At 38.7% G+C, this 12,104-nt stretch overlaps 1 protein-coding gene across 5 annotated transcripts in view; it reads left to right on the top strand.

Annotated features, from left to right (window-relative positions):
• LOC124805317 (homeodomain-interacting protein kinase 2) overlaps window positions 1-12,104 on the top strand; it is a 207,195-nt gene that overhangs the window by 88,631 nt on the left and 106,460 nt on the right. For all 5 annotated transcript variants that reach the window (XR_007017438.1, XM_047265835.1, XM_047265837.1 and 2 more), the window contains exons 11-12: window positions 5,037-5,105; window positions 8,394-8,549. Coding sequence is in view for 4 of the 5 variants with exons in the window: in XM_047265835.1 (XP_047121791.1) it covers window positions 5,037-5,105; window positions 8,394-8,549 (225 nt within the window). In the remaining variant the exon portion in view is untranslated. The remainder of the gene's footprint in view (window positions 1-5,036; window positions 5,106-8,393; window positions 8,550-12,104) is intronic.

Here is a 12,104-nt window from a genome sequence, read left to right on the forward strand (position 1 = left end):
CATAATGACCAACTAAAAGCTTCACTTATGGAATAATCATAATTCATTAAAAATAAGACATGTTGTTTAGTAGCAAAAGAAATAGATAATTGTATGCACTAACGCATTTAGTGAGTGGAACTGATGGCATAAGTTGTTGTCCAGCTTGTACACTACTAAACAAAATAAATTTTGCCACCACATTGGAACCATCAGGAAAGTGTGAAATTTATGTGATTAGCTACTGAATTTGTTATGGGGAAAGTGAAAATGGCATGTTGTACAGCATTGTTAATGCCAAAAATTATATACCACTGTAAAATGTCCTTGACACTAATAGGTGAAATGATAGAGGTGTTTTCAGTGTGTCATCTGCAGCAAGGCTTTTATGGTTTTGATTGGTCTTTTAAACGGGACATTGCCTTCTGATCTTATCTTACGTGCTGTCAGTTGTAAATGACGATCTAGGGAAGAAGTGATTGTAATACTGTTTGGAAGACTTCCACATTCCAGGCAGCATTAGGCCTTTTTATTAGTATATGGACACACATCAAATAAGTAAAAAGACAGTGCTTTGTAGAAATCCTTAGATACCACAGAAAATACTGAATTTAAATGATAAAAGGAGAAAATATAAAATGCAGCAAATGAAATAGGTACAAGGGAATACAAACATCAAAAATTAGATTGTCAGGAAGTGCAAATGGCTAATCAGGAATGGGTAGAGGACAGATGTAATGATTTAAAAGCATATTTCACTAGGAGAAAGATAGATAGCTCCTACAAGTAAGTAAAAGAGAACTTTGGAGAAAAGAGAAGCAGCTGTATGAATATCAGGAGCTCAGATGGAAAACTGGTAATAATCAAATAAGGGAAATCTGCAATTTGGAAGGAATATATAGAGGGGAGAGGGGCTGTACAAGGGAAATGAACTTGAAGCCAATATTACAGAAAGGGAAGAGGACACAAATGAAGGCGAGATGGGAGATATGATACTATGAGAAGAATTACAGACCACTGAAAGACTAAGTCAAAACACAGTCCTTGGAGTAGAGGATAAATAGCCTTGGGAGAGGCAACAGTGAGAAAACTGCTCTACCTGGTGTGCAACAGGAATGTGACAGGAAATATTGTCAGACTCAGGTAGACTGTAATAATTCCAATTCCAAAAAGAGCAGGTGTATCACTGAACTATCAGTTTAATAAGTCTTGGTCGCAAAATACTGACACACTTTATTTGCAGAAGAGTGGAAAAACTGGTTGATCCCAGCCTTGGGGAAGATCAGTTGGGGTTCCAGAGAAATGTAGGAGGCAGTACTACTGGTCCTATGACTTGGAAGAGAGGTTAATAAAGAAACTCAAATGTAAGTTTATGGCATTTGTTGACTTACTGAAAGTTTTTGGAAATGTTCACTGGTGTTCACTCTTTGACGTTCTGAAGGTGGCAGAGGTAAAACACAAGGAGTAGATTTACAACTTCTACAGAAACCAGATGGCAGTTATGTGAGTTTAGGGGCATCAAACAGAAGCTGTGATTGAGAAGGGAGTGACACAAGTTTGTAATAGCTTATCTCCAATGTTGTTCAGTCTGTACGTTGAGCAAGCAGCTAAAGGAAACCAGACAAAAATTAGGAGTAGGAATTAAAGTTCAGGGAGAAGAAATAAAAACTTTGAGGTTTGTCGATGACCTTGTACTCCTGTCAGAGACAGCAAAGGAATTGGAAGAGAAGTTCAACAGAATGGATAGTTTCTTTAAAGGAGAACATAAGATGAACACCAACAAGGGTAATTAAATGTTGTCTAAGCAAAGCAGGGAATTAGAGTAGGAAATTGGACATACAAAGTAGTAAACGAGTTTTGCCATTTGTGCTGTGAAACAACTGGTAATGGCCAAAATAGAGAGGGTGTAAAATGCAGATTGCCAATGGCAAGAGAGGCATTTCTGAAAAAAAGACATTTGTTAAAGTCTAATACTAATTTAACTGTTTAGAAATCTTTTCAGTATCCACTGTAACCTTGTAGGAAAGTCAAAGCACGTAAGACAAAAAGAGAATAGAAGCCTTTGAAGTGGTGTGCTACATAAGAATGCTGATCATTACATTGGTAAATCACATAACTGATGAGGGAGTACTGAACAGAATTGGGGAGAAAAAATATTTGTGGCATAACTTTACTAAAAGAAGAAATCCATTAACAGGACACATTCTGAGACAAAAAAGAATCGTCAGTTTAGTATTGAAGGGAAGTGTGTGTGTGTGTGTGTGTGTGTGTGTGTGTGTGTGTGTGTGTGTGTGTGGGGGGGGGGGGGGGGCTGAATGCCATAGAGGGAATCAGAGATACAAACGCACTAAGCAGGTTCAAGTGGATATACCGGTAGGCTGCAGTAGCTATTTGGAGATGAAAATGCTTGCACAGGATAGAATAACATGGAGAGCTGCATCAAACCAGTCGTGAAACTAAAAACCACAGCAACAATGACCACATGCTAAAATATGATCATAGTGTACAAGTGAATAATGTGGAATCCAGAAATATCTATTTTAAAAATATTAAACATCTAAGAATAGCGAAATGATTTTAGCTTTTGATGTAGAGCATAGTGTAAGATAGAGAACAGTCTTTTCTAACCATTTCAAAGCATGTAAACACACTAAAAAGAGAATTTTTTTTTATCCAAAATCCTTCTTGTTAAGGTTGTAATCCCTGTCTCCCTTGTTTTTTGCATCTATGAATCATTAACCTTTGGTCAACAACTTGAAACGCCACGACATCGTCTAAAACATCGGCACTTTTTGACCTACTTCATTTTTAGATGCACTATACTGTTTTCAGCATTTTAGGGATGTATTTTTTTAATGTATACTTTTGTTAATAGTTTAGAGGAAATAAAGTTTAATTGTTACGAATAAATGCTCAAGAAATATACAAGAAAGTGGTCTCTTAAAAATCTTTCGTAAAAAAAAGTTTCTACCTCTTTTGACATTTTTCACAACTACCTTGAAACTTATTGTAGAATGATACTTAAATTCTACTAAAATTCAAAATAAATTAATTAACTTTACAAATGGAGCATAGTATCACAAAGAAAAAAAATGAACAAAATCCAGGTTGACATAAAGAGAGAGTGCAAAAACACAAAGAGAAGAAAAGCCAGTATACATTAAAATGACCAAGTCAACAAAAGTAAAAAACTAGGTACAACTAGATTAGGCAGCTAATACTTCTTTCAGTGTTCTGTCATTTATTCTGGTTAACATCGAAAACATAGCTGTTTAGTTTTCTCATGTTGACATGGCGCAGGTCTGTCAGAAATTATGTTTTTCTGTCATTCAGCTGTAGATAATCTCTCTTTCTGGTTGACACCACAGCGCAGGGGGAGGGGCAGATTTGGCAGGCTCCAGAAACCCATATCTGATATTACTTCAGTTTGTAGATTTCCGAGTAACCTTTCATTCGTCACATTCACTGTCATGAAGGGCCTTGCTAGTAAGAATGCTGATGATTTCAAAAATTCAAATTGACTGACTTGTGTCACTGCATTGTTAGTGATACTGCAGTATGAAGGTATTTATTCTAACAACATCCATTATCTGGTAGAAATAGTGCATTGGCCATCTTTCTGTTGGATAGCTGTGACTCAACTTGTCGAACTTAGTGTATTGAGGACAGTAGAATCTCTCTCTCTCTCTCTCTCTCTCTCTCTCTCTCTCTCTCTCTCTCTCTCTCTCTCCTTCCCTAACTAACATCGTATCAGGCATATAAAGGAAACATGAAGTTCCCATTGATGTTACACATTTGGTTGCAATAATAGATGGGGGATTTTCTTGCTTGTGTTTTTCTCATTTTCCCTCGGTGTACCAACCTGGTGCTCTTGCATTTACAGAGTTCCTTGCAAAGTTCTGTAAATGAAAACCAACTGTCACAGGTGACAGCATAATTTGTTAGGTGGAGTGGTTCTGTCAATTGAAGAATGTATTAGGTATGTAATAGCAAACCTTGGTGAGTTATTGTTCCTTTCCCTGTGTAAGGGATCTCTCCACAGGAGAAGGTCTTGTGTCACAGAATGATACAATTTTCATCCTGTATTTTTCAGATTTTGCTGAATCTTACATGTTGAAAGTGGGTCATTCCATGTCAGTTCAACCAATTTGAGAAAATCTTCCAGCTGTTAGTCTCAGATTTGGCTGAAATTTAGCACAACAATCCTACCAAGTGTGGAACACTCCTGTACAAAATTTTAAGTTCCCCTGCCAATTAGTTCCAGAATTATGGCTTGTGCAGTATGTGAAATTTGGCTTGGATACCACTTGTCCCTTTTGTGCTACCACACTTCGAAAATCCATGTTTTTCAGGTAATTTTTTGTGTGAATGTAACTCAGTTTTTGTGACTGATATGGGCATGATGAGTTCTGTGTGTGTTTAGGCCACATAGAGCTTACCACAAAAAAATTTATACCCTTTTTGAGTGAATTATATTTGGCATAGAGGGCACCTACAATGTGTACCTTTTAACGTTTTACATTTTTTAAACCACATTTTGGAATTTTTTTTCCCTCAGAAATATGTCATTGGTGTGTTTTGATTCATGGAGTGTGTTCTCTAAATGGATGTTACTGGGTTGTAAAAATTTCACTGGACTGTGCGGAATAGTTCCAAAGTTATTAAGACCTGAAGTTGGGTCTGAAGATAGATTGTCAGATGCAGGTTGCAATTTCTGGGTCACGCCACCTTCTTTCACAAGTCGTAATTCTGGAACTAATTGGAAGGGGAAACTAATACTTTGTACACTAGTGTTCCACACATGGTAGAATTACTGTGCTGAGTTTCAGTCAAACCTGAAGCCCCTGGTTGAACTGATATGGAATGACCCAAGGGCACTTACCCCTAAAACTGATAGTTGTTTCATCCACTGTTGCATATTCTGAAGCAGTAATGAAAATATTGGGAAGGATTTTGTGTGCATTGGTAGACCAGCTATTCAACAAGAATTACTGATACAGTAGTTTTTTAAGCTTTTCTGGTTTCTGAATTATTTTTTACATTTTTTTTCTCCATAGGTTGCACCTCAACAACAGTATGTGCCTGTTTCCATGGTTGAGCAAAGTGGACGCCAGATGTTGTTGACGGTACGTGTCCAGTTCATTTATCCTTGGTAATGGTGAAATTCTCTGTTAATGTTTAAAAATTAATGTCTTAGTTTTATTGTGTTTCGGGCATTGTTTCATTTATTAGTAAATATGGGCTGTATAGATATACAGAGTTGAGAATTAGCAAGGGAAATCAACACAATATAATAACATTAAGTCCTGGAATTCATAATTTCTCTGTAAGTGCTATTTACAGTAAGAAGAATATTAGTACCACTTCTAAATATGGATAAATAAGACGTCATGTTCTTCAGATTAAATTAAAAATATATATACATATATATAATAGAGGGAAACATTCCACGTGGGAAAAATATATCTAAAAACAAAGATTCTGTAACTTACCGAACGAAAGCATTGGTATGTTGATAGAGACAATAACAAACACAAACACACACGCACACACACACACACACACACACACACACACACACACACACACATCCATCCGCACATATACAGACACAAGCAGATATATATATTCTCTCTCTCTCTCTCTCTCATCTTTTTCAAAAATGGTTCAAATGGCTCTGAGCACTATGGGACTTTGGACCGATGACCGTAGCAGTCTGGTCCCTTTAATCCCACAAACCAAACCACCATGGGACTTAACTTCTGAGGTCACCAGTCCCCTAGAACTTAGAACTAATTAAACCTAAGGACATCACACATCCGTGCCTGAGGCAGGATTCGAACCTGCGACCGTAGCGCTCACGCGGTTCCATACTGTAGTGCCTAGAACCGCACGGCCACCCCGGCTGGCCATCTTCTTCAAGAAATGATATATTGTGAATGAATGTCTTCAGCATTCCATTTTCCTGCTGCCATATTCTGTAAGACTCAGCCGTGGCAATAGTTTGCATCTAAAAGTTCTGCTTGTGATGCTGCATTAGCACAAATTTCTCTAGAGAAATTCCCAACTGTGCGTGTCACAGGCAGCACACAGAATTGCCACTCAACGCATGGATTCAACACTTGGATCCTCCCCTACCACATCTGACACCACTGATCAAGATACACTTGTAAGAGGCATGCCATAGGTCTGCCTGATGCACCACCAGCAGAAAAGTAATGTGCTTCAGAATCTGTGAATGATTATGTTCTCCAAAAGCTTAGCACTTATTCTAAGAATTCTTTCATATTGGGAGTGCAGCAGCTTTCAGCAACGAAACTCATATGCACAAAATATTTCAAATTTCGCGCTGCGCCATCTGTTCATGGTGCACACTCAATTAAGTGACTATGAAATGAATGCGGTTAGAGTTTTTAGGTTGCATGATTTGTCCAATTTATTTTCTAAAATTTTAAGGGTATGTTCTTAATGTGTTTTTAGGGTGACTAGCTCCTCAGTCTTTTTTTAAAAGCAGCCTGCCAGCCACATTTTCCTGTGCTGTTATCTTATCTCCTCTTGTCATTTGGTTTGCAGTTTAGTCCCAGGTATAGCACCTTTCACCCTTTCTCCATTGTGTGAAGTCATGTAAGATAGAGTGATTGTGTGGGTCAACATGAGTGACTTGGGGGTGAGTGTGTGTCATTTTGTTAGTTTACTTGTTACCGTGAGATAACAGTTTTAGCCATTTTCTTTTAATACTTGTAAGGGCACTGACAACTTGAATGTTGAATGCCTGTAAACTCCGAACACACATGCACATACATCTGCCCCCGGCCCTCCGAACACACACACACACACACACACACACACACACACAAAGTACTTTCTAAAGGGCAAGTCATCACTGACATAGCGTACCTTTTTACGAAAATTGCAAACTTCAGTGTGGTTTTGGTTGCCAGAGACTGCAGTCGTGTGTAAGAGTTGCATTTGTGTGTGTGTGTGTGTGTGTGTGTGTGTGTGTGTGTGTGTGTGTGTGTTGTTGAAGGCCTTAATGGCAGAAAGCTTTATTTGTAACAGTGTTTTTGTTGTGCCTCTCTGCGACTCAGCATCTCCGCTATATGGTGAGTAGCAACTTTCCTTTTCATAATATTGTTACATTCCGTCTTGGATTTTCCATTGTTTGATTTAAACTTCAGTTCACTCATTTTATGCTTCACATTGTCAAAATAGAATGCAATTCTTTTCTTTCTGTGTCATGGCTAGTGTTCCTGTGGCACTATGAGTTAAGAACCCATTCCACATGCTCATTAAAAGCCTTGTACCTAGTACATAAACTGTTTCATTTGTTGCACTTCGCTTTCAGTTCATCAATATGCATGGTGAATTGGCTTTCATCGGAATGTTTCATACTTGAACATTAGATGCAATTAAACACACAAAGAGTAAAACAGATTGAATGAGTGCATAGCAGCAAAGTTAACAGAGAAGACTGTGATAATAGGCATATGTTCTTTGTGCATCCTGCACTGTCCATTTACCCTTGGTCCTAACATACATTTTATGAAACATTTGTGCCCAAATACTTTAATAACAACATGTTTTGAATTGCTAAATCTATTAAGATTTGGCACAACAAGAAACATTGTATCCTATCACTGTCTCAGGACATAGTTTGCAATGGTTTCATTTTATCCACCTACATTGTGTGAATGCAGTACATGAGACTTGTAGAGGTGTGTGAAAGGAGAGATTTACTACCAGACATACAACATGAGCAACAAGAACCTCACAACAATGTGAAATTTCCCAGGATTCTTGACAGAGACTTCTCAAACATTATTAAGTCACTGACTAAACCACAGATCTTGGACACTTGATGATGAATGTCAGGTTGAAAATTTGTTTGATGTCACTTGATATCGGCCTCATATGAGCCCTAAGCCAGTTGCATTTTTTGATGAAAATCTACTTTTCCAACATTTACGTAGTAAAATTGTGGGCCTTGATGTCCTCTCCCACTTCTCACCGACATATGGAGAAAGTAACTGTTATCGGGGAATTTAGCTGTTAGTTGATTTCTCTCGTCTTGTGAACCATGTAGGAAATGCAGACGTAATATTGTGGTCATCTATTTTTAATAATAACCACTGCCATTGCAAATCCCTAATGCTATTTATATTAGTAGTACAGTAAAAGAGAGATTGCAATGAACTACATAGTATATTTCCACAAACAGTTACAGAGATGAGCTTTAGCTTTTGTTGATAACACTATTTTTAAAGCCCATTATTGCTATACAATGCCTGGTTCTGCACATAATATTTACTTACAGCATAATAAGAAAGTTAGCATTTTTGTCTTATATTTTAAATCAAATGTGTTTAATCACTTTTGGGCTGTTTGATCACCATGTGTATTGTATATTCCTACAGAATGTTCAAACATCTTGGCCTGGCAGTCGTCAAATGGTGGTTCCTTCTTGGCCACAACAGCTGCCTCCGCAACATGCTCTTCAGCAGCCATTAATTCCAGACCCATCTGGTGACTGGGGGCGACCTCTCATAGTTGATTCCAGCACAATATTACAGGTGCAGAAATATTTGAATTCATACAATTTTCAGACAGTAAACATATTCCACGATGCAGCAATATCTCTGTTTTGGGCATTTATAACTTCGTCCCTCAGTGTTGCAGGGAAACACAATATGATTTAAGTTTACAGGCTTACATTGAAACACTTGATAAATGTTAATTCCATCAAGCAGGATGATTTTGGACATTAGGTGGATTTCGGACAGTATGGTTTATTTGCTCTTTCCTATTGTGTAGCAAGGAATTGCCGTAATTTTCTCTTCCATGCATCTACTGTTTTAAGCGCCAGATTTTATTTTGGGTTGAATGTTTACCTAGGTAAATATCTGATGAATGGCCTTACTGTTGAAAGTTCACACAGTATCATCAAATGGAAACCTTATATTGCTGCAACCGGCAAAAAATTACAATAACTGCAGTGTCGATAAGATCAAGTAGCCTATGCCATTGAGATAGTTGCTATGTAAGTGTAGAGTTTTTGTTGTAAAGTTTTAAAATAATGACTTTTTCACAAAATTGTATACTACATGGGGTGATTCTGGTCAATGCAAAGAGTGAATAAAAGCAAGAAAGCTGCTAACGTATGGTGTAATTATGACCAGGAACTTTTCTACAGAGATCTTCATAATATTCAGTGTTGCAAATTATTCTATAGAAAAGCATGTGATTTGTGTGATACACCTAGATTGACCCTACAAAATAAAATGCGGGAAGTGGAAGTGCATCCAAAAAAATTTGGATGATAATCAATACTAAACGAAGAAGAAGAAGAAGAAATGTTGAGACAAAGTGTCATGAGGCTACACATAAGGGATTTCCTTTGGCTTGGACGACCTCTTCACACCCTTCTCAGCGGGAGGAGGTTGTTTTGGCCCGGTTACGAATTGGACACTGCCGGTTCAGCCATCACCATCTGCTGACGGCTGCACCAGCGTCGTTCTTCCCATCTGGGCAATTGCTGACGGTACGCCAAAAAAGGTGGGAATTCAAGGTGATGGGACCTGGATAAACTGAAAGAACCAGAGGTTGTACAGTGTTTCAGGGAGAGCATAAGGGAACAATTGACAGGAATGGGGGAAAGAAATACAGTAGAAGAAGAATGGGTAGCTTTGAGGAATGAAATAGTGAAGGCAGCAGAGGATCAAGTAGGTAAAAAGACGAGGGCTAGTAGAAATCCTTGGGTAACAGAAGAGATACTGAATTTAATTGATGAAAGGAGAAAATACAAAAATGCTGCAAGTGATGCAGACAAAGAGGAATCCAAACGTCTCAAAAATGAGGTCGTCAGGAAGTGCAAAATGGCTAAGCAGGGATGGCTAGAGGACAAATGTAAGGATGTAGAGACTTATCTCATGATGGGTAAGATAGATACTGCCTACAGGAGAATTAAAGAGACCTTTGGAGAAAAGAGAACCACTTATATGAATATCAAGAGCTCAGATGGAAACCCAGTTCTAAGCAAAGAAGGGAAAGCAGAAAGGTGGAAGGAGTATATAGAGGGTCTATACAGGGGCGATGTTCTTGAGGACAATATTATGGAAATGGAATAGGAGGTAGATGAAGATGAAATGGGAGATGAGATACTGCGTGAAGAGTTTGACAGAGCACTGAAAGACCTAAGCCAAAACAAGGCCCCGGGAGTAGACAACATTCCATTAGAACTACTGACGGCCTTGGGAGAGCCAGTCCTGACAAAACTCTACCATCTGGTGAGCAAGATGTATGAGACAGGCGAAATACCCTCAGACTTCAAGAAGAATATAATAATTCCAATCTCAAAGAAGCAGGTGTTGACAGATGTGAAAATTACCGAACTATCAGTTTAATAAGTCACAGCTGCCAAACACTAACACGAATTCTTTACAGACTTATCTTAGAAGAAAGATTAAGGAACCGAGCAAGGTGGCACAGTGGTTATCATACTGGACTCGCATTCAGGGGGACGACGGTTCAATCCCGTCTCCAGCCATCCTGATTTAGGTTTTCCGTGATTTCCCTAAATCGTTTCAGGCAAATGCCGGGATGGTTCCTTTAAAAGGGCACGGCCGATTTCCTTCCCAATCCTTTCCTCACCCGAGCTTGCGTTCCGTCTCTAATGACCTCGTTGTCGACGGGACGTTAAACACTAACCACCAACCAACCAAAGATTAAGGAAAAGCAAACCTATGTTTCTAGCATTTGTAGACTTAGAGAAGGCTTTTGACAATGTTGACTGGAATACTCGCTTTCAAATTCTGAAGGTGGCAGGGGTAAAATACAGGGGAGCGAAAGGCTATTTACAATTTGTACAGAAAGCAGATGGCAGTTATAAGAGTCTGGGGGCATGAAAGGGAAGCAGTGGTTGGGAAGGGAGTGAGACAAGGTTGTAATTCTGTCAGAGACAGCAAAGGACTTGGAAGAGCAGTTGAACGGAATGGACAGTGTCTTGAAAGGAGGATATAAGATGAACATCAACAAAAGCAAAACGAGGATAATGGAATGCAGTCGAATTAAGTCGGGTGATGGTGAGGGAATTTTATTAGGAAATGAGACATTTAAAGTAGTAAAGGAGTTTTGCTATTTGGGGAGCAAAATAACTGATGATGGTCGAAGTAGAGAGGATATAAAATGTAGGCTGGCAATGGGAAGGAAAGCGTTTCTGAAGAAGAAAAATTTGTTAACATAGAGTATAGATTTAAGTGTCAGGAAGTCGTTTCTGAAAGTATTTGTATAGAGTGTAGCCATGTATGGAAGTGAAACATGGATGATAAATAGTGTGGACAAGAAGAGAGTAGAAGCTTTCGAAATGTGGTGCTACAGAAGAATGCTGAAGATTAGATGGGTAGATCACGTAACTAATGAGGTGGTGTTGAATAGGATTGGGGAGAAGAGAAGCTTGTGGCACAACTTGACTAGAAGAAGGCATCGGCTGGTAGGACATGTTCTGAGGCATCAAGGGACCACCAATTTAGTACTGGAGGGCAGCGTAGAGGGTAAAAATCATAGAGGGAGACCAAGAGATGAATAAACTAAGCAGATTCAGAAGGATGTAGGCTGCAGTAGGTACTGGGAGATGAAGAGGCTTGCACAGGATAAAGTAGCATGGAGAGCTGCATCAAACCAGTCTCAGGACTGAAGACCACAACAACAACAACAACAACAACAACAACGCCACATTTTAACGTCCTGTCCAAATTTTAATACACTGCACATTGATCATTGATATTGGCCTACCATGTACACTGGATGCCATTTGAGCGTATTACCCAGCAGCAGCTGCTTGCGTTCTTCGTTTCATCCACTTGACAAACCTGTCTAAGGACATTTGATTATGCTGTTTTCTTTTAATCCCTTGGCTGTTAATGTTCCTTTTATAGTGTTGTCTTTAGTTGCTGTTTTAACCTTGTGCCTTGCAGTGCATTCATAACTTAGTCAGGGCACTAATGACCACTGTAGTTGTGCGCAGTAAAACCACAAAAAAAAAAAAAAAAAAAATAATTCACTAAATTGGATATTAGACATTTAGTGAAAGGCTACCTTGATAAATCTGGCCAAAGCAGAAGAAATTTTCT

This window comes from Schistocerca piceifrons, chromosome 7 (assembly GCF_021461385.2).
Source record: "Schistocerca piceifrons isolate TAMUIC-IGC-003096 chromosome 7, iqSchPice1.1, whole genome shotgun sequence".
NCBI lineage: Eukaryota > Metazoa > Arthropoda > Insecta > Orthoptera > Acrididae > Schistocerca > Schistocerca piceifrons.